This window comes from Caloenas nicobarica, chromosome 12 (assembly GCF_036013445.1).
Source record: "Caloenas nicobarica isolate bCalNic1 chromosome 12, bCalNic1.hap1, whole genome shotgun sequence".
Lineage (NCBI taxonomy): Eukaryota > Metazoa > Chordata > Aves > Columbiformes > Columbidae > Caloenas > Caloenas nicobarica.
Window position 1 is genome coordinate 16,097,347 of NC_088256.1, and position 23,854 is coordinate 16,121,200.

General features: G+C 41.7%; 1 protein-coding gene across 7 annotated transcripts in view; it reads right to left on the reverse strand.

Moving 5' to 3' along the window:
* Positions 1-23,613, reverse strand: part of MAP7D3 (MAP7 domain containing 3) — a 47,493-nt gene extending 23,880 nt beyond the window's left edge. For 5 of the 7 annotated variants that reach the window (XM_065643241.1, XM_065643235.1, XM_065643239.1 and 2 more), the window contains exons 1-6: positions 23,493-23,613; positions 9,641-9,742; positions 8,693-8,773; positions 7,159-7,322; positions 4,198-4,312; positions 2,448-2,480 (exon numbers count right to left, since the gene is read on the reverse strand). In XM_065643241.1, the coding sequence (XP_065499313.1) occupies positions 2,448-2,480; positions 4,198-4,312; positions 7,159-7,322; positions 8,693-8,773; positions 9,641-9,742; positions 23,493-23,580 (583 nt within the window). In that variant the 5' untranslated portion in view covers positions 23,581-23,613. The remainder of the gene's footprint in view (positions 1-2,447; positions 2,481-4,197; positions 4,313-7,158; positions 7,323-8,692; positions 8,774-9,640; positions 9,743-23,492) is intronic. The other 2 variants (XM_065643234.1, XM_065643240.1) reach the window with 2 other exon arrangements.
* Positions 23,614-23,854: the final 241 nt, after the last annotated feature.

A 23,854-nucleotide genomic window follows, 5' to 3' on the forward strand; every position in this document is an offset into this window, starting at 1 on the left:
CACTACAGATGCACCTGAACGTCTAGTTTTGCTTCACAGTCATCACTAAACCTCCCTCATTTCCAAGGACTCTGCCATCGGGGACACTTTATCACCCAGCCTTGCCATTTTTCTGGGCAGACCCACCCCCGCACTGACAGCAACGCCATTCATATCACATTGGACGCGGGGGCTTTTATCAATTTTTAAATTTCAGGCCATTAGCAGGGTATTTGGTGCAGTCTCAATGAGTCCCATTCTGTCCTTGATGTAGAATGGCTGATGGTTGGTGAAATGTTGCCTTTTTTTATTTTTTACTTTCCAGAGCACACTACCTCACCCACAAATGCTGTTTTACCATTTGATATTCCTAAATATTACTGCTGACACAGCTGGTTCATGGAAGATCATGTCTGGTTCTGTATGTTTTTCGCACAGCAATATAATAGAAAAAGAAAAGCCTTTAGTCCTAAAATAACACAAAGAATATTTGAAATTTGTTCCCCTAATGGTCTTCATTTTAAGAAATGGAACCTTTAATCCCAAATCTGCCACAGCATCCGATGGTGGAGAAATGGCATTTTACTGAAACTTGCTCTAGACATGCTGTTAGAGAAGGTGCAGTTCTCGGCCACAATGATGTCGTGTAGCAGAGGTCAAGTGGTGCCATTTTTCAGAGTAAAAAAAAAAAAAGGTCATGGTTGTCTTTCCAGCAGCTATGCAAATATAAGGTCAAATGGACCAAATGAGGATTTTTTTCTAGAAAGTCAGCTGGACCTTGGCATCCTGCATGGTTTGGTTAGAATTTAAATTACAATTATGTGAGGAGCTCCCACAAAGAAAAAAAGCTAAGAATGATCCTGAAATAGGAATAAATAAGTGAAGTGTGAATTCAACCCTGATTCCACATTATCCAGCCCAGGCAAGACATTGGTAGGTTTGAAACCCCAACATAAAATCAAACAAATTTAAAACAGTGTGGATGCACAAGTGTCTTAGTTGAACACTACATTATCTGTTTATCTCCACAGTCAATTTTTTCAAAATTGGTGCCAAGTTATCCAAATTGATCTACTGTAGCCAAACATATCTGCTCCTCCTTGTAATGTACAAGGTACAACTGAAGTGCCCATTTTTATATCAGGAGCATATTTGTTGGAAGAAACTTTATTTTTAATGAGCACTGAAGATCTTCCTCCACAATCAAAGGACAGACAAGACTCATTCCCTCACATAAATTAGGAAAGCACAAAGGATAGTATTTTGTTATGAAGTTCAGCTTTAGATTAGGTAAGGTAGAAAAGAATGGAGGAGGAAAAAAATAGTGCCTTCTTAAACATGTAAAGCAAATGTGACTTCCAAATGCCATTTAACCATGAAACTAGGTAATGTGGAATACAGTAATTGGATTTATATATGTATCCAAGAAACACATGTTAAACAGGTAAACCAATCCAGTCAAACTGGCTAATTTTGAAGAAAATTAGGGATTCATGCTGTGCAGAGAAGGGGAAGAGAGAAGTTAAATAAAATACACATGGTTCTGCTGTGTTGCCAGAATAAGCCACAGTAGTTAAATCATACTCCATCAGACTTCGATTGCATTTTCAACTCTCATATTGTTAGCGTTATGAGGCAGCTGTATTGAATTAGTAATGCCCTGAGCATGCACAGATTTTCAGAATTCAGATTTAGCTGGGTCTCAGCTGAGAGCTATCATCTTAAACTAGCTACAAGAAATAGTTCTGCTTATTAAACATATAGCCTTGACAAATGTGTCAGTGATCCAAAGCATTTCTATGAATGGCTCAGTCTGCGCACTGACAAGTGCCAGAAATCCATTGAAAACACATTTAATATATAGAATTGTGTTCAGATAATTGGACAGATCTGATTTTGCAAAACCTTTCATGGAAAAAGCACGAAACTGCACAAAGGACCCATTCCCTTTCACAGAGTTTCAGCAAAATATTTGATTTTGCGAATGTTACTTCAACTGCTGGTAAAGCAAAGCAAAAAGAAAACAAACCAAGCCCTAGCATGTACTTTTTGCAAATTAGGAAACAATGAAAGAGTTTGAAACTGCCCTAAAAAAAACCAACCGAGCAAACAAAAAACCTCTTAGACTACTGAACCAATTCATATTCAAATACATACCACTAAGAATTTATCTTCTCCCCCGTACTGTATCCAGACATCTTTGAAAACCCAAATGCACATATCCTTTCCCTGAAAATTCCCTTGGGATGCCATGACTTAAGCTGAAGTTTAATTAGCTGGGAGGGATAGTTAAAATGTAGGGGACTGCTTTCTACTTAGGAATTGCATTTGTTGCACAGCTGGCCAAGATCCAGGAAAAGATCGCTCAGAAGACGGTTTTCCTTAGTTTCAGAGAAACAAGAACTCAAGTTTAAAAAGTTAGTAGTGAGTGTAAAACAACAGAAAAATAACATTTTAGAAATCAATACCACCAGTTCCACCTTCATCTGCAGCCTGTTGTTCTGTAGAAGAAGAAGGTTTGTAAGCTAAGTCACAAGGTCAAATAGCAAACAATGCAAGTTCACCAAAAAATGGAGATAATGGATATCATAATGATAATTTATAACAAAGCACTTTCAAACATGTTATAAATAAACATTTAAAAGTCAATGCTCAAGCTGACAGAAGAAGACACTACTAAAACACACTTAGTATTAATTCCACCAATTCAGAAGATAGGTTGAATTGAAGCAATTTTGTTTTATTTTATTCCTGGACAATAATTTATATGAAGTTTCTTATTGGCAGGGTCTTCCAGTTAGGTAGTGGATGAAAGGATCCCCTCCACTGCAATCCTGATTTGCTGGTCTGATTTCAGAATGTTTACAAGCAGAAGCAGTTAATTGTGTGAAACAGTCTGAGCTCAAATTAAAGTGTTAAAATGCATCATCTAATCTAGAATAGAATCATAGAATCATTTCAGTTGGAAGAGACCCTCAGGATCATCGAGTCCAACCATAACCTAACTCTAGCACCAAACCATGTCCCTAAGAACCTCGTCTAAACACCTTTTAAACCCCTCCAGGGATGGTGACTCCACCACTGCCCTGGGCAGCCTGTTCCAATGCCTGACAGCCCTTTCCGTGAAGAATTTTTTCCTAATATCCAATCTGAACCTTCCCTGGTGCAACTGGAGGCCATTTCCTCTTGTCCTATCACTTGCTACTTGGGAGAAGAGACCAACCCCCTCCATGCCCCAACCTCCTTTCAGGCAGTTGCAGACAGCGATAAGGTCTCCCCTCAGCTCCTGTTCTCCAGGCTGAACCCCCAGCTCCCTCAGCTGCTCCTCATCAGACTTGTGCTCCAGCCCCTCACCAGCTTCATTGCCTCCTCTGCACTCTCTCTAGTATTTCAATGTCCTTCTTATGATGAGGGGCCCAAAACTGAACATGGGATTCAAGGTGGGGCCTCACCAGTGCCAAGTACAGTGGCACAATCGCTTCCCTAGCCCTGCTGGCCACACTATTCCTGATACAAGCCAGGATGCTGTTGGCCTTTTTGGCCACCTGGGCACACTGCTGGCTCATGTTCAGCCGGCTGTCACCAACATCCCCAGATCCCTCTCTGCCAGGCACTTTCCAGCCGCTCTTCCCTGAGCCTGTAGCGCTGCCTGGGGTTGTTGTGACCCAAGTGCAGGACCTGGCACTTGGCCTTGTTGAACCTCATACAACTGGCCTCAGCCCAATGAGAACCTGTTCTCTGAGGAGCTCAGACACTGTCCACTTCATCTCCTTACCCATTACAGGTCATTCAAATAACCAGTTAGCATTCTGTAACTCTAAGCGTGTGTTTGAAACATGTTACACAGAATACTACAGCACAACTGGGTTTTTTCATTCTGTTTATCGTCAGTCTTAGCACACCATTACATGTACTGCATCTGAAGGACTCTGAATTATTTTCTCGTTACAATTACCCTTATCTGATGGTTGGGGGCTGGCAATGCGATGCTGCCAGGTGTTGTATTTCCATGTGGCTCTTCCCAAAGTCAAAAATGGCTCTGAGCAGCATTTCACGGCAAGTATGGATATGAATCTTTCCCTAAGAGCTAACCGTAACTCCCGTTGTAAGATCCAAGATAGGAGAGGATGCCCAGGTCCCTGTGAACAGTGCTGCACCTGCCAGTGTTCATACATAATATTCTGTGATTTTAGCCATGCTAGAAAAGGTGCTGCTTACCTGTTTTGCTCTCTGAATCTGGAGTTACAGACCCTCCCCATGACCATCTCTTCTGTCGTGTTTCCAGTCGCTGATTCCGTTCCAAGGTACGATTCATAACTGCTTCGTATCGCTCCTATCATCAAACAACACCTCTATGAAGTTGTATAACTATAAAGCACATCTATGCCAGAAGACAAAATATAGATTTTTTTTTTCCCAATATGATTTAAAATCTGTTTTACCTGTACTGCCTGATAACAAGCTTTTTTACAAAAACTATTATGCAAAGCATGCTAAGGGCAATTAATGGTTTCAAAACGCTGCAGACATGATTAGGTTGAGCTAAAGCACAGATAATCTATTCTACTCTTTACTTAAAATAGCCGCCAAACAGATTTCCTGTCCAGTAACCAGCACTACTTATTTTCTAAATAGAGATGAACCCCAAACTGAGCAAAAATAATTGCTTGCCCTTAAAAATACTTATATGCTGAAGTTATTTCTAAAAAGTGCTAAAAATTCTCCACTATAAAATACCAAGTATAAGGTTACTTGTATTTTCAGAGAACTATATGAACACTGACCCAAGTCTTAACGGATACCGGCATTAATACAGATAACGATGAAACCAGAAATAGCAAGAAGTTAAGCCATAAAAGACCTATCAACTCCAGACCCCAACTTCTGACAGGACAAAGAGGACTAAAAGCAGCTTTTTCTTCCATCTCGAAGACTAGTAACTGCTAATGGGGGAACTTGAGCTCTTGTGCATAAAAATGAACTGTAACCACGCTAGATTGCTTCTTCTCCATAACCAGCCCGGTTTCCACACGTGTCAACAACAGATTTCTCTTCTGGAATAGTCATATCCCCAGCGATCTTTTGAAGCAGTATTTACTGCTGATACATTGCAGTAAGATGCCAAGGGGACTCATTATCCAAACATTTCTCCCTCATGAGGACACAAGAGTTTCACCTTCTTTCAACATCATTTCACAACACAAACTAAAAAAGCCGTGGTATGTAACAAAGTATACTTGGAAGAAAGGGAGGAAGGATTCTGTTCATTAAAAAAAAAGATTAAAGTTTTTGTTTGAAATACAAAGCTTAGCTTCCCCTCTGTTAAAGAAACCTGAACTAGACTTTACCTAAGGTGCCAGAGTACCCAGACATTATGTAATCTGCAGATGGTATTTCCATGGAGGTATCTGCAGTGCGGTAATTCTTCAAAGTCATAGTAAAGACATAGGTTTCACTTTACAAACAACAGAAAATCAGTTATCAACTCAAGACATCAATATAATATGTTGCACAGCTGTACAAAATAATTGAGTAACTGTGAGCAGACCAGTAGCTCATCCTTAGCCGTGGCTATGTCTTCAAGACTCTCTTAGGCAGAGAACCATTTCTTTTTCCACAGTATTTGCTATGGTGCTGCTTCTTCTACTTTATCTAAGGAAGGTGATTAAATGAGACTTGGCTGAAGTATCAAACAAGAGTGTTGAAGACTGTGTTTTTATGCACTTCTGTCTACTAAATTTACAAGTGTAGGTGGTATCTTGCTGGCAAATGTTGCCCGAAGATAGCTTAGCTTCTTTAAAAGTGATTATTTTCTAATTTCAGAGTACAGAAATCAAGATCCATTTTCACTTTCTGGTTGAAAGCAAGGTTTACAGGTCAAGTGCACACTATTTTCCCAACTGCTGGATTCTTCATGTATAACTCTCTACGTACAAAGTCATCTTCCTCCAGGGACCAAGTAAAAGACAAGATTAACACCAACCAAACACTCATTGGCTAATTCTTGTCTTCCTTGATTATTCATCCCAGTGGCCACTTAAAACATATCCACCATCCTCAAAATTACGTGAATAAATGTACTATAGGCTTAGGGGCAACATTTCTTGAAGCATAAAGGATGCTTTTTGCTTAAAGTAGTTGCTTAAAGAGGTGATGCTGCACTGGACCACAGTCGAGGCCCACCCAGACATTTCTGCTTGTTCTTCAGCAATGTAAACTATTCCATGAAGTTCAAACAGATTATCAATCTGAACACACCCAGAAGCCAATTACAGATGACCAAACACCAGTGTGGAATACTGTCAGCCAAAAAGGGTAAAAAAAGATGTATGGCTAGAACAACGTAATGATGGCTGGACTCCAAGGGAACAGCCAGCCAGGCTTACAGGCTCTTCATCAATGACCCACAGCAAGTTCTTAAAACTAGCTTACAAAAACACATGTGCATGTCATGTTTTTACTGCTGACACCCTGGAAAAGAACGCGTTCAGAACTTGCATCACATTTAATACACACTAGCAGATCTACTCTTCAAAGGGGATGACGTAACTTCATGTATTTATTTCTACTCTCAGCTTCTATCAATCTTGCAACGAACTCCACAACTCAAGTACTGCTCTGCTGGTCCACAAGCAGTCAAAGCAAAGGCAAGGAGTCAAGCGAGAACAGTCAATACACAGCTCAAAGCAGCAAATGGTAACTACACAGATAACATTATCAGCTGCACAACATATAGTAACAAATTGTAATTTAGAAGAACTGAAAGAATGTGAGCCTCTTAGGCCACAGTGGGGCTCCCAGGAACCAAAACACAGAATTAAGAAAAGTCTAAGCTCTGTCACTCACACTGCTTCGCAAACAGAATCTACAAAGATCACTGAAAGGAATCAAAAAATCTAGGAATATGGCGTGAATTGGTTGCTCATGTGAAAAATAACCAGTGGCCAAACAGCAGCCACAGCTCCTGATGGCCTGGGTGCCTCAGGTATAGCTAAAGCTATGCCTGGGATGGGGATGGAGGACCTGTGCCTATATAGCCCACTGTACAGATATGGAAAATATTTTTATGTTCTAATACATTCACCACTTCCGTAACTTTCTATTTCAGTCCAGAGCATGGTAATGAAGGAAAACAACATCAGAGTTTCTTTAAAACACTAGAACTTTGATGTGTAGTACCTTTTCTTCCTCTATTTTTTGTTTTCTCTTTTCTTCTACTGCTGCCCTCCGTTGTTCTTCTTTCTGCTTCTGTTCTTTTAGCTTTCTTTGCCTTTCTTCTAACTGCTTTTCATACTGGAGTTTTGCTTTTCTCTCCTTTTCAAGGATTTGTGTCTCTTTGGCAGCTGTAAATTTTTAAGAAAAAATTAAAATCAAACTTAACTATAAATTGATATTACAATACAACTTACAGGCAAAAGGCTATCGAGCAAAATTATCACCACTTAAAGCTAAAACATACAGCAAGATTAGATCACAGTGCTGGATGACACTGTGCCTGATGACTGAGGTGTCTAATTCTGTCCCCAGGTTGGGCAGGAACTGGAACCTTTCCTGACTCCACTGTCAGGACAGGCATGTCAGGATATGCATAAACCTCACGTTAAGCATACAGTTTTCTTGGCATCATAATATGTAAGTTGAGCATCAAAGGGCAGAATTTTCTATGTCGTGATTTTCATTTTTTTAAGAGCAAGATATGATCAAAAGATTTAAAGCACTGAGTGACAAGATGGGAAAACCCCCCAGTTACTGCACCCAAGTTCAAAATAGTTATGTCACCATCCTCCACGACCTCCACCTAGGAACAGCTGGGTGTAGTTTAACAGGGAACTTCAAGTCCTGTGACAAAAAGCCACTGGATACACAGGGGAAGTATCTTCTGTGGCAATGAGCCGAGAGACCAGGTAATTACACCAACAAAATGCATAGGCAGGATCTACATCTAAGGCCCCCAAAATACTTCTGAATTTATATACGTCCTAGTACTATGCTCTCTCCATGTTAGGATAACACAATCATTCCTGTTGATTTGTGTCTTTGCTTTTATGTTAAGAAACAAACATACAGGTCAGAAAGACAGCATCCCTCACAACTGGGAGACCGAGAGCCAGGAGTGCAGGGCCCACTGTGACCATCTCCTGCTGCACAGACGCGCTGATTCCCCTCACAAACAGCATAAAGTCAGGCAAGAGTTTTATGCTCTTCTCTAGGTCTCAGATTCTTTGCTAAGATAAAGCGTATATTGCTGACACTTTAATCCAGGAGTCATTTCAGCATGCTGGGAAACAAGGGGAGCAGTGTTAAAGACAATCAAGCCATTCAACTATCTACATCACTTTTGGTTTTCTCTGAATCAGTGTTTCCCACACCTCAGTCTTCAGGGATATAGGAAGCAGTTCTAAGCTAAAAGTTATCATTTCAGAAGGCTTTCAATAAGAAATTGTCTAAATTTGCTTGGTGGTCACTAACAAACGGAAGGTCAGAAGTGACACACAGCTTCAAGAAGCTAAAAATCTCTGGAACGTTTCCCTCTCAAATCTAATACTTCTGCATTCAGGTTCACAGACGGTCACTGATGCAAGACCAAGAGCAGACCTCGTCTCTTGTCCCTAGCCAAGATGAAAAAAGTGACTGAATGAGGAGTAAGAGAGTAAGTTATTCCTTTATCACAAACATTTTAGGAAATAATATTTTAAATGAAACATGAAAATACCATGTTGTTTTTCCCGCTCTTCTCTGCGTTCCCTGGCCAGTCTTTGTCTTTCTTCTGTTCTTAGAGTGGAACCATCTATCACTGCCAAAAGAAAAATTGAAGATGTAGTTGTCAGTTATTTTGAACCTTTAAATTTAAACAAAAAAGATCTGAAGTCTTTATTATGAAAAGGAGTATGGAACTTCCTGAGATACACATACCACCTGCAGTCTATACAGAGATTAAAGACATCATTTGAAAACTTCATAGGAAGCCAAATACCCTCCTTTTTCCCCTGTTCATTTCCTCACAACAACCAATCCACTGCTTTTAACAGGTGCAGCAGAAAGCAGACACAAGATTGAGAGGCGAAATGTATATGGTCAAAAGAAAACCTGAGCTGAAGTCAGATGTGTAAGAACATATCCCTGTTACAAATTCAGCTCTGATCCTCATTCTTGTACATATTAATTCCTATGATCAAGAATCACAGGAACCTAGGAAAACTCAATCTGAGAACAGATAGTTCACCCACCGTAACAAATTCAAAGCGCTGCAGGATAGATAGCTAATTTGCAGGCTAAGCAGAACCAAGACTGCTTAAGTCTCTGCAGGTATAAAAACTTGAATTTCAGCAACAAGTGAACTGGTCACCTGACCAGAGCACAGACCAAAACCACCCCCAAACCAAACACAAACAAAAAAGCCCCAACATATATCTTTGTTGTTATGACCCACTGAAAAGACAGGTAACGTCATCAACTGCATTCTGAGTGAGTCAAGAGCAAAAGTCTGTCATAAAAAACAGACCTTCAATGAATCTATAAACCATCTACCAAGTGCTTTATGCTCTGATGCCTCCTGAAGAGAGAGCATCAAACTTCTTTTTAAAAGATGTTTTATTCATTCCCTACTAACTCTCCCTTCTGAACCCAGTACTTCATTAAGAACAATGACCAGTAATTATACCTGGTTTAGTTGCTGTCTTTATATTTATTGAGGTCTGGACCACAACAGGGCTAACGCCACTTTGGCTTCTTCTTTCTTCTGCTATGGCTTGGGCTGCAGCAACTGTGAGAAAGAATCATTCCATAGTAAGAAAAGCGCTACAACCAAACCTCATGAAATAAATATCTAAAATAAATACACAAAATTATATTCAAGGATGCAGATCCTTTTATTAAACAAGTAACTTAGGACTGCTCAACTTGTAAGAAGAAAAAACTTGTCAAATAAGATTTCAGACCTGGCACAGCTGTTCTTTGTAAAAACAACAGTTACAAACCCTTATGTTTAAAAATGTGTAGCAAACGACTATAGAGTTTAAAAAAAAAATCAAACTTTTAAAATAACTTTTCTAAGAAGAAAAACAATATTTAGTATAGTTACGAGTCTGACTTATACTTAATAAAAACTCCTTGCTACCACATGTATATTTGCAGGCTGACCACACAAATGTAGTAGTTGACTGACACTGTTAGAATCATATTCCAACGAGACTCAAACAGGGAAAGGTTTATGAAGATCTTTCATTATTTCATAACATGAAACAAAAAGGATTAGCTGCATAAAGTAAACCACTGAGGAATGCTTACAATGTATTTCTAAAATTGGATCTGCAAAAGTAAGCTTGAATTATAAATTAGACTCCAAAACAGTAATTTAAGCATTTGTGCAGAGACCCATTTACCTTACTTGAGTTTCACTAAGGTGAGTACAGTGAACTGCAGGGCGATGACTCCCAGTTAATCACACAGAAATGAAATGCCAGCAATATTAATTTCACTAAATAATGAAACTCATTAAGACGTCAGGGAGACTAATTTACTGTGTCACTTTCCATGGATTTTCTTTATTTTGGTATCAACTTTCACTTTAATTCATCACCTTTGAGGGTGTGAAGGTGAAGCATTACAGGGAAAGCAGGCAGGGCAGCCTGACAGCATCGCCCCACTGCCCTGCGCAGCTCTGGGGTGTCCTCAGAGCGCTGACACCTCGTCCCCACCTTGGCCGACACATACAGGGACATCAACTTGGTTTTTACAGAAAAGCCCAACTTCAGGGGAAGCAACAGAACACACCACGCAACCAACCAAACACGAGAACGCAGAGGTCGACGCCTGTTTTAAATGGAAAAGGCGATCCACAAAAGTCATGTGTAACGTGCCGTGATTTCAACCGTAACATGAAGGAAGAATGGTAGAATTTGGTGTTATGTTTAAAAAAAGATGACACGGCTTTGTCCATGAGCTCAGGCTTCCCTTTAATAGAGTAGTGCAGAATGTAAAGGAGGAAGGAAGAGTCTCCCTCTTCTCCATCCATTGCCATGACAACTAGTTGTGTCATGGTAATAACCCTCCCTAAGGCTGTGCCCAAGAACAATCACCTCAAAGTGTTTAATCCCATGTGATGCCAGTGATAAATGCAGATTACAATACTTATTCAGCAACTCTAAATTGTCACCCGCAGCTGTTGCCATGTCTTGAATTAATTTTTCATTGCAGCACCAAACAAAAGTCTTCCTGGGCTCCATCCCATACATCTCTGAGGCTCTTTTGGAACGAGTCAGAGAGCAGATATACGGCGACATGGTAAGATTAGCAATCGGCAAAGAGAACTGCTAAAAAAGGGCTCACTGTAATTTCACTATGTAGACCAGAAGTCAGTCAAAAAGCTGATTTCGTACACTGTTGCATGTCACATGGGTGGGAATCTAGCCCAAAAATTCACAAAGCGGAGAACAACAGAATTATATATTCTCAACACAATTAGATGTGAAAATAATGTAAGGAAAACCAGCCTACTGCAGGTTTTTCTGACAGCAAAAATATATAGCCAGGGCATTTCTACCCAATGACACCTTTGAAGATCACAAAGGCTGCAAGACCATAAGCTCTTTCAAATACCATTTAGAGTTAAGACAAATACAGAAACCCAGCTGCACCTTTTCTTCAGTCTCCACCAGCAAGGGAGGACGTCAGCAGGCGTCTGGGCAGCCTGACCCAGTTCAGCCCAGTCCAGCTGGGAACTGAGCCCAACAGAATAAATTCACCCTACACCTACACCAGGTTTAGTTAAGACCAACACTGGAATTTTGCTTCAATGCTCAGAAACTTTAAGCACACAAGTTTCTGTAACAATGTTACAGTAAGAAGCAAGCTGCTATTTAAACAGGTACAATATTCACCTTATTTTACTTGCAGAAGTATTTTATTATTAGAAATCTCGCTGAACAAACCAGTCATAATGGATGTAGGTGATTATGCATTTAATTATTCATTAAAAAAATAAACAAACACTTGAATAATGTTCATGATTAGAAGGCACCCTTTTAAAAAAATGTGTCATATCTGCAAAGCAATTAGTTCATCTTAATTAATTAAGGTTGCAATAAAATTACTTGAGGTTCTATAGAACAGGAAAGTGGGTTACAGAAACAGGACAGCTTGCAAAGGACAGAGTTGAAAATAGTCTAGAAATAACTAGGGAAAGGATTTTGTATGTCAGGATTTTTTTGTATGTCAGTTAAAATATTTATGTTCACTGCTTCAATGCTTCACTATTTGCATAGAAACAACACACAAATTGGAAAGTACCAGATTTAAAGGCACTAGGAAGGCACCTTTGTGCTACACAGAAGCAACCCATTTAACTAACAGAAAGTTAGAATTAAAGGTGAGCTGGGGAATTGAATAAAAGATTATTAAAAGGGGAACAGCCATCACATTAGGTATGTCCCCAAGACGTGTGAGCTCAGCTTCACCAAGTCACAGGTCAACTGGCAGGTTTTACGGCCCTTCTCAATTTTACGGTAAATTTACAATAAGAAACTGTGATTTTCAAAATCCACATTCTACTACAGTAAAAGAAAATGAATTGCGTACTGTTGTACTCCGCAACCTTTAAAAAAATAGATACAATGACGAAAGAAATATTAATTGTTAATACATTTAAATATTCTTAGGCACAGATGCCTGTATGTTTAGCCTAGTTTTCCACAATGAATGTAGCAGTCTGCTATGGAGCGAAGCTCCACTAAAAAGAATTTTCCTCAAAATCTAACTATCTCTGTAAAATAAGCCTGACACTTCCGTAATTAATCAGAATATCACAGAATGGGAAACCAGTTAACAACACTTTACTACAACCTGTGTCATGTGCCACATTACTGGAGGTGCCTTCATGGACATATGCAGCAAACCTCCTGCAGAAGAAAAATTCTCTCAGAAGCAAATTAAATCTCATTTCTATCCTGAGCTTCCCCTCCCACTGTAGTCAGTAAAGGCTTTCACAATCATAATAGTGATCAGCATAATGTGTGTGCTTATCTACAGTAGTCTACCTTTAAATACTTGAGCTAAAATTAATAAAAGTACAAGCCATGCTTGTGGCCAGTAATAATATTTACATTCGTGCATAATAAAATAGGGCTATTTGGAACATAAAATGGTTAGATAATTTGCAAAGCAGTTTTCCCTCTGCATCCTCATCACGGCTCAGCACTATGTGTCTGGCCAAGCCTATCGTGGATAAACCAAACCAACAGAAGCACCAGGAACCGGCCGCTACAGGAGGCAACGTGCCAGGTGAAGCCGATGTCCCTCTGCACAGTCACGGTCATGGTCATGGTCACGGTCACGCCGACCATGCAGGTGCGGTGGCGCCTCCCTCGCACTGGGCACGACGGCGCTTCCCTTCGCCGATCAGGTTTCCTCCGTGCCCTGAAGAGACCGGTGCTAAAAATAACACTTTATTCCTATTTCAATCCTTGCACTGAGTTAATACCCTCGGCCCTTGCCAAGGCTGTCAAAGGACCCACACAGTTGCTGTTCTTGGTAAAACCTCATTAGGGACTGAACTGGCTCCATCCCTTTACCTTGCAAGGCTTAGGGCATCCATTCCATCACCTCTCCCACTATTTTTGACCCTTCCCATCGAGAACTAGAAAACGGAGTAGAAAGTGCTGACTTATACAGCAATCCTTCTGGTTCTTCTGATTTAATGACTTACTATACAAAGCAAACAAACAAAAAAAAATCCCAGACTAAGCTTTTGAAAGGAAGGTTAGAAGGTCTCCTGAATGTTAAGCATTTTATGTAAGCTTAAAGCAGGTAAAAAGAAGCCAATAAGCAACATACAAAACAAAATGAGTTTGAACTTCCCAGCAAATATCTCTATTTTTATAGCAAACTGTGTCATATCTGCAAAATGCCATTTTTGTTTGTCTTGCTCTACTACAGGCAGCTGTTTGTCTAGCAGACAGTCATCCTTTTCACTGCCATGATCCTTTTCCTTTTAATAATTTTTGTACGTGCTCTCAGGAAAGCCGGAGGAAGTCAGCATTCAAGTTTGAGATTTCTGCGCAGCCTTTTAAGCTGATTTCCACTCACTAATTAACACGGGTTAAGACAAACGGATGCAAGATCATATGTTAGATGCTTTAAAAATCAGGTTCTGGTTTTACACCATTACTTCTTGTTTAAAGGACACCAGAAGAAGGACGCACCCTCACATAAATGGGCGGACAACACATTCTAAAGATGAACAGAGGAGCCCTCCCTGTATGCATTCCTCTTTTCCCTGCCTTCCCCCTTCTTTCTGTGTCTCCCCGTTGATCGTCACGTCCCATCTTTGGGCTGCAAGGACTGACAGGCTCCACAAGCAAACACACCAACCTCCTAGTAGGCATCTCCTGACAGACCAGCTGGAAGGCAGATGGTTCTCCTGTTGTGTCTGGGCAGCCACCAGATGGGAAGCACACAGATCTCCAGAAATCAGTACACGCCGTCTCTCAGCTTCAGCCAGCCAGAAGGGCTTCCTGGTGTCTTATCCTTATTCCAGACTCTTCACACACTTTCATTCTATACTTATTTCCTGCACAGAATACCCATTTTCTTACCTTTTTGTGCTTTCCTCCCCTTAAATCCATTTCTGCAGCTAGTTCTCTACAACAATCAGGTTTTCTTCCCAATGTTCAAGGCAGTTTAGGACAATTTCTTCAGTTCATCACAAGTATCGATCCCACTGGAAAACTGCTTGACACAACCATTCCTTTGTATGTGTATGAATTAGCAGCTCCTCAAGTAAGTATTTGAGGCATGTTTGCAAGAATGTAAGTTCTTACTTATCCTTAAACATCCATACTCAGACTGAGAGCTGGAAATATTAAGAAAAAATTAACATCATTAACAAAACACTACTTATTTCTTACAAGGAAACCTAAAAAGATATGGCTGAAGCAATCTCAAAGGCACGTTACCATATTTGTTCAGCCTTGGGCACACTCAGAGAGGCACCAGGAAGGTTGCTGGTCAATTTGTGGGTGGATGTCTGCACACTTTTCCCTAGGGGAAGCACACAATCTAAACCAAACTTGAATGTAATACAAGCATAGACCAAGGAGCCAAAATTTGTCCTTAAAAGAACTGGCAGCCACTTCCAAAAACTTTCCACAGTCAGGCATGCTCTAACATTGTCCAATAGCCACAACAGGTGGGTACCATCCTGAGTCTGAACACCAGTGATATGTACTGTGAATGCATCTCGTATGGAGGTTTTACTCATTCCTGTTCTCATTTGTATTTTCTTATTTTAACCCTGCTCACACTGCTTGTCCAAGAGTTATGCTTCTCTCTACTTCATGGGAAAAGCAACTGACAGCACAATGCTTAAAGAGGAAGAGATGTCACCAACTCTTGCAAAAGCCATCATAAGGCGGGTAAGAAGCACTGCCTGTACCATGTACACAGGGCTGGCAAGTTAAATCCACCCCCTTCTCTGGAAAAGGAACCTGGCTTCGCAATATGGGGCTCTTTATTAGTGAGGTATGTTACTGTTCACCACCTGAAAGAGATGGAACTGAACCACAGCAGATAGTCTGCTCTCACTCACTGGCTTTCTGCTGCCTTCATTTTCACCTTTGCTGCTCTCTCCTTCACCTTCCCAAAGGAATGTGAAAAGACTTTGCATTCTGCACGATCCACTTGTCACCCTTTTTTATTTAAACCAAATCTTTCACCAGTCTCTTTTGATACGATACCATGATTTGTACAAAAAGGTCCTCCAAAGGGGACACTTCTCCAGTCCCCACATTCCCAACTCTCTCCAAGCTTTAATGCAACTCGGATCATTCCCCTGCTCTACCTGACATTAGTTATTAATCTGTTTATTGCATTGTGCTTACCAAGCTTATCTGCACAGTGACCTTTCTTTGGAGCTGATGCTTCCTACATAAAGGATATACGAGCCTTGCCTTGCAGTCCCAAACGTGTTCTTTAGCAAACGGCCACGCGTTGCTGTTGTTTCTCTGCTGTCTAGAAACACAGTCTGAGTAAGACGCAGCCACAGGGAAGCCAGAGGTTTGGAAAGGTCGGAACACTCATTGTGTTTCTCAGTGAAGGAGCAAAGCACTAAGGTATTCATTCTCCACCAGAATTCTCCACCAGAAGACATTAAAGCTGCATTTTAGATGGAAAGAGGATATTTCTGCACAAAGTTTCTGTGAGTTGGCAACTACAAACTCTTCTCACCAACTGCAAAACAGACAGAAATTGCTTTCATCCACCTTGAGGGATTTATTCTAAAGATATATTAGACACTGACTGTAATGCTGATGCAATAAACCATGACAAAGTCCCTTGTGAACCTTCCCAAGTGTAACAGAAATCAGTATTTACCTGTTTCTGCATAGTGCAAATTCCGAAATATCCTTATACACTGGACTAAAATGAAAGCAGTTTATAACAAATATGCCCTTACATCACTTAAAGTGGATTCACTGTGAAATGTAGTAGTTGCACGACATAACATATATAGGTGTATACAAATTAAACACTCCAAACCTGACTAAATTAGAAACAGATTTTACAGCTACAGGACCAAAAAGGCAAAATGGTGGAGTTTTAAACACAGAGTGGAAGATCATTAGTCCCCACTCTGCTGTACAGATCATTTACTTTCTTTACAACCACTTTCCAGTGCCTCAGGCTCCTGAAGAACATGAGGAAAAAAATAATTTTTTAATGTGTTTTGTCCCTCACATTGGACTGGATTAACAGATGTTAGGGCAGTCCCACTTCTAACCTACTCTGAGCAGTTTAGTTCCTACTGTAATTCCAGCTCAAGCGTCAGCAGAAGTCAGACAGAAATCAGCTACCTCTGCTTTACTCCAGCTCTGGAGGCTGCCCTTAAACTGACTCCTGCTCACAATCCTGCACGGCCACTGCGAAAATAACTTCAAGACAAACTCCTGCTCTCTTCTCCTCTTTCACATCTGTTTTCCCCATCGTATTATTTCTTTGTTTCATATTGCACTGTTCCTAACACTGGAAATCAGCTAACTCCTTTCCCCCTTTTCTGAGCAGTCCACTTTCTTTTGCTTGCTGAAGCATGTTCTTGCAAATGCTTTTGTCCTCTTCTTTGCAGGCTGGCTATTGTTTAATACACTCGGCCCAAACAATGCCAGCAAAGAATGCAGCCTAGCACTACAAGTCACAACTAACTTGAGACAAACCCTGTGAAAACAGCATTTTGAGCTTTCTTTAGATAGAAGGATAATAGCTCCTTCACAGGATAGCAGTGAACACTACTGCTTTTGCCTTTTACACTTGATGGATTTCTTACGGCAACTTCAGAGCTCATTCAAACACTGTCTCTGCTTCAGAAGAGGATGGAATGTGTCAGCATTTACCCCCTAGAGACCAGTCTCCAGACTCGATTCACTCAATACCACCATGCACCAGAACAGTGCTGTAAGACACTAGCAGGTCCAGTGTGTTTAATGCAGCAAACTGACTGCTAGAGTGGTACAAAATGTAAAAGGAATTGAACTGCAGGTTTTCTTAACATAACTAATTAAAAAATGAAAGCTCTGAGGCATTCCACTGCATGTCCTGTAAGACCTCAGCAAAGTAATCACAAATGCCCTGAAGTGCTTAAAGAATGGGTAAGAGAAAAATGACAAACGGGTGTGAAAACCCAAGCAGGATAAACGGGCAAAAGAAGCAAATAGACGATGTGTTTGCTTAATTCACTACGTATTGGCAGAAAAGTCTTTCAGAGAAATGTGAAATTGAGTAAGGTGGCACTTGCTGAGCTGATCTGGAGACGACTGTCCTTGGTTTTGAATGTCCAGAACACAACTTATGTATCACTGATGAACACCGTGCTGCAAAATTATCTTCCTTTAAGAAATTCTCTTGCCGAAACTCAGCAGAGCATAAACTTTCAATTTAACAGAATGCATTTATTTTCTTTAAGTATAAAGATCTCTACAGGACTTCTATATTATTGTATCTAATCATTCTTGGACTTGGGAAAGGAATTGTAACACTTGGAAGCTCTAAAACACTTGCCCAGAGGCGGCGATTCACAGGCCACTACAGTATCTTTGCTCCCTCCCAAGATTCAGGTCACTGCATTTAAACAGATGGTGTCTGTAAATTAAGAGCCAGTTAAGTACTCATAAACCAGTATTTTAAAAGTTCTCTATGAATTATGAAGGTAAAAAACACTATGAAGAAAGGCAGAAGTACTCTGAGCATGGCTAGTGTCTTCAAAGGCAACTTCAGCTGTGGATCCTTCACTTAGAAAGCAGAAGTTCAAAACTGACTGAAAAATGAAAATAATTTAGAAGAAAACAAATCTCAAACGACCTGGCCAGGCTTCCCGAAAAGCAAATGCTTGTGTGGATTTACGCACACTGTGAACACCACAGGGACACGGGGCGGGCGGCTGAGGTGTTGTGCAGGGCACCTGAGGCTGCTCTGCCAAACAAAAACACCTGGAGCAACATTTGATTTTTCTTCCCTGAATCCCACGCTCCAAACAAGTTAATCACCAGCATCTAGAACATTTTTAATTATTGGACAAGAACGTGCAAATACAGAGAAAGCATATAATCAATTAAGAATTAGCTGGTTGCAAGCTGCATAATTGGAAGCTAAATGGTGCTAATTTATTTGTGGCAGGAATTTGAAATCCCCAGTTTGTTTTTGAAATATCACTTATCATCTGGTAAGTCATATTCAGAGATGTCATTAAAATTGCATGCTCAGAATTGTATGTATCAGGGTATCCTTTCACAACAGGACTGCAAGCATCTCCAGTTAATGAATCAAGTTTGGAGACAGACAGCAGCATTTGATACCCCTATGATTATGACTAACCCAGCGTATTTCTTCCATTTATCTCATAGTAACCCAGTGCTTTTCTTCTTAACTCGCTTATCACTTTCAAAACCTGAGAATAATACCATATCATTACTTTAAATATTCCTATCCGCTTTCTTTTTGAAAAACACAAGTGTATAAAGAAGCAGCAGTTCTTATTCTAGTCACATTTGGAGGCTGTGCACACTCAGGGACAGCACAAGCCACAGTATCTCTGGGCTCTCACCATCAGAGCTGTGGTCCTTGCAAGTCGTTATCTGTTTAATACTTCCATCTGAACTGAAGCATGGAATCCAAATTTACCTTTTGTAATTTTAACACATGAGGACATACGTAGAGAATGGAACATTCTGTATACAAAATTTCCAAAACATGCTGTACATGCATACAGTTTTGATATTTTTTTTTGTTACAGCTAGGAGAATATATGTCTTGAATACATTTGGAGAAAGCTCAAGAATTTAGTTTTAAATTAGAAAAAAACTTTTTTATAAATCACATACAATTGGAAGTATTCTTCAAAATGTTAAGTGCCTAATAAACAGCATACATCTTTATGAATCACCATGAAATTATCCCTACTCTGTACTATTGCATTTCCACAAACAAGAAGAAAATGAAATTAGGGCTCATAGCCGTTACAATTACATTAAGTACTCAGCCCAGCTTGGGAACATTCTCTCTCAGCACTGGGATCTACATGAAATCCAATTTCTGTGCAGTTCTTTGCATTTATCACCTTGGCACCCTGTAAAGCAGTGTCAATGCTACTTCCACGCAGGGAAAAAAGCAGCATGGAAAAACCTTAAAGACCTTCTCCAAAGTTATCAGGAGTTTGACAAAACAAGAAACTGAAGCCAGACTTAGTGAACAGCAGCTGAATGCCCGGGTCACTGGGCCACCTTTGCTCCACAGATAGAACGTGCGTGAGTGATTTGTAAAAATACCACCAGGACAGACAACAACCGAACACTGAAGATGCTTTTGCTGTAACACCCCCATGCTATCAGAAACCTGGCAAAGGTTCCCTTGTGTTACTGCTTCCCAGACAAGTTTTGAAGTCCACCTCTGCTCACACCCACTTTGTAAATTCCTAAGGCTTTTAAGGATCCAAATTCAAAAGTAAATTATTTCTTCCAGCAAGCAGTTCTGACACAGAGGTCATTGGTTGTCCAGCTGACAGATGCTTCTGGATTCCAAATCTTTTTCTCTAGACAGTGCTCACCAGCTTCTGCTGTGGGACTCTGCCACCAAGACTGCCAAGGGGTTCTCTAATACTTCCATAGGTGCTGGTACGAAAAAGTGGTTTTAAGTTATGTTTTATAACTACTACCTAGAGACCAGACAAACCTGCACATGCTCCTCGGCACTTGCTTGAGCAATGAAGTTCCACTATTAGTTATCCATCCAGCCTTCTTTTCACGCCAATTCTGTGTATTCTCGTTTGGTAAAGAAGCTACCAGGAACTGTGCTTCAGGCAAGACAGACAAAGCCAGACAGCATCACTTACACAGGGAGGAACAACTGATTAGACAGAGTGAAGCTGTTATTTTATTAGACAACTTCCGACTGAATTTGGCTTGGCCACGCAGGTCATGGGAATTACGCCTGCAGCTAGATTTGTTGGAAAAGACATTTTATTGTTGTCCCATGTCCTGAGACAGGTTTCCTAAAAGATTCTCTAGATCTTGGAAGGGAAAATATAGCGTTTTAAACAACCTTCACATCAGTGAATCAATAAATTAGTGGAATACCTAGCAACAATGAAGCCAAGCTCTGGCAAAAGCAAATACACAATCTATACCACTGATACTACAAAAGACAGGATAGGAGATTTTAGTATTGCCATGAAAATGAAGATAAAGCAATAAATGTAGGCCACAACAGCTTAAATTATATGTATTTTTATATTACCCATACCACTCAAGAAAAACCCCACTTACTGGGTAAACCACAAGTAACGGTCTATGCTCCTCTTCTCAAATCTTAACAAGCTCAGCACTGCTTATGGTATTAGGAGCAAAAATTCCTCTTTATCCCTGAGCGATGACAGCAGCAAGCATAGATCCCAAGAATGGAGTAAGAAACTGCCATTTATGCACTGCTGTGTTACAATGTACAATCACAATTAATTTCTAGTGTGAAACAACATTCATGCATCACAGATAAACATGTTAACTAGCTTCTAATTGTAGTAGCAAATTCTGCTTTTGTTGTCCACCTAAAGGAAGTAAGATTGGGCAGGTGTGCAAGAGCAGAAGATTTTTGCAAAGGAATCGTAGAACTGACACAGCAGGCATCATTTGGCCTGCAGAATCTTAATTACAGCTGATACTCAAAGAAAGAGAAACACCTTTTCCTTACCTCAATACGAGCCTGAATTGGCAAGAAAAATATTCCCTCTAAACTTATCACAATGGTACAAAAGTTAGTAACAAGCAGCACCATGGGATTCTACACTTTCAAGGCCTAAAATAATTAACAATGACCCATCAGCCATAGATCAAACCAGTATCAAGAGGCTGGTAACAGAGAGCAGAATCCAACAGTACCTTGTAATAAGGACCCACAAAAGGCACCTATACAAAAGGTATATATACCTCCTAGTTGGACTATCAGAAGGAGCTGTGGTTTCTCAGCAAGATGCCACCCATTTATATTTATTGGCCTCAAATGTGTGGTTCCCAACCACGAGTTCATTGGCAAAGGACCGGAGGTACTCACAGCACTGTATTTGTTTTGTGTAGATGTTTGCTGTCCAGATTGATGAAGATGGCGAAGTACATAACTGCCCATAAATCAGCATAAACTGGTGCGAGTTTTCTAGTTAGCAGGTATTTTGGAACTGAGAAGCTCCCCATGCAGCCAACTGGGCTTAGAAAGGCAGAAAGTCACATCCCTCTCCAAGCCTGCCAGATGGTAGCACGGGACCAAAAGAGGTTCCTCCTCCTTGTCTTTTTTTTCTCTACATCTTCTCCGAACAGCTGCGGTATCAGACTCGGTTGCTGCTCAGGACTTCTCCAAACATCAGCAAATACAGTGGCAATTATCTTGCAAATTCCACTGTCAACCACTGGCTTGCAAGGATGGTTTCTAAACACCATTTGCTTTCCCCAGGGAGCGAGGGAGTGCTGCTGACAAGAAGTCAGGAGCAGAACCGCAGCGGCCTGTGCACTCACAGGCAGTATTGCTTCAATTCACATTAGCAAAGAGTTCATCTTCTAGCACGTAACTGCTAAAAATGCATTCTATGTAAATTGAAGTTTAGATTCTGGTTCAGTGACTTCTACCCCCTCAGGGAAAAAAAATTCAAGGTCTAGCCTTTCCAGGATCTAGTAAGGGTTTTGTTAGGTTTTGTTTTTTTAACATGATGTGCACATTAGAACATGTGCATAATCTAAAGAGAGATGGAGCTGCCTGCTTCAAGGAACATTTCACCCCTGTTTTGGGACTCAATCTAGGTCATGACGGCTGTCAGCAAACGTGTGTGCCCTCTGATTTAGAAAAACTTAGGAACCACAGTTTAAAGCATCCAGCACACAAAAGAAAATTCAGCAGTTCTAGCAGCGAGGAGGAGGATCAAACAGACGTGGTCTGTGCAGGTGAGAAGCACTATCTTTTGTTAGATCGTTATCCTTCTGGAGCACTAGATTGTCTTAATTTTGAAAGAGAAATTAAAAGTAATTAAGTAATATTTCTGACACACTACACACGGAAGAAAGACTGCCAGATGAGAGTTGTGCATTCAGGACGTTTTGCCAGCACCCTTCTTTATGTAATTACACAGGTACATTCAAAACAATCATGCGAGAGGCTGTCAGAGTAGTTCTTGTACATAGTCCAAATTAGTTAGTTTAGATTAAAAAACGATTTTCTTTGCTTATTGTTTTTTTTAGTCTGGGATAAGAAAATATATACCTTTTCTAATGGCTCACCTACAAAGCTAACGTGTGGAGATGCGCCATGAAATTATGCTTGGAACATATATCACACATGCACATTTCAGAGTATGAGATTATTAAGGACCTTCAGTATAAATAGGCAACGCCGGAGGACTAAATCAAAGCAGTTTCTTTAGCCCTCTTAAGACATCAGTGAAAAAAAATTTAAAAAAATCAAGGCATTATCAAATCTTTGATGAAGAATGAAGGCCGCTGCCTCTGCCTTCTGCAGTCGGGGCTCGGAGCAGCCACCAGACCCATCGCTCGGACGAACCATCCGGAATAGCTGCCAGCACCAGAGAAACCGAGAAGTTCAGCCCGTCAAGAAGTGGTGAAAAACGGGCGATCCGTGCAACCGAGCCATCCTGCAGCCGCCCCTGCTGCTGCCTACGAGCTGCGAGAGGTCCCGAGTCAGCAGCCAACGCCGCCGGGGGGGCGCGCAGGACGCCCCGCGGCCCCGCCGGGCCGGGCGGCGCGGGAGGCGGGAGCGGCGCCTCTCCCTCGGCCGGACACAAAGCCCGGCGGCCTGCGGCGGCCCCGCGCCCGCTGCCCCTTCCCCCCGCCCCGGGAAAGCGGCCGGAAGGCGAGCGGGGGGTGGCACCGGGCCCCGCCGGTGCCCTTGGGCCGCCGGAGCACGGGGGTCTCCAGACCGGGACAAACCCCCTCACCCCCGTTTTCCTCCCGGCCCGGGGCCGCGCCGCCGGCTCTCACCCATCTGCTCCCGCAGCCCCTTCAAGGAGGAGGAGGAGGAGGACGACGAGCAGGAGGGGGGGGCCGCGCCGCCGCCGCCCTCCGCCATCTTCAGCGCCGGGACGCGCGACTGCCGGCCGGGCAGAGGGGCCGCGGGAGCGCAGTGCGCAGGCTCCGCACCGCCCGGCAGCGCCGCCGCGGGGGAGGGCAGGGCAGGGCACGGCAGCGCCGGCCGCCCGGCGCCGGCCCCTCGCAGAGCCCGGTCGGCCCGGCCGCTCGGCGGGGCCGGGCAGGGCCGGTCGTGCCGCGGCGTAGCGAGGCCCGGGGCTGTCCCCCTCTGCGGCGGAGCTCGGGCGGCGGTGGCGCGAAAGGCGCTGGCTCCC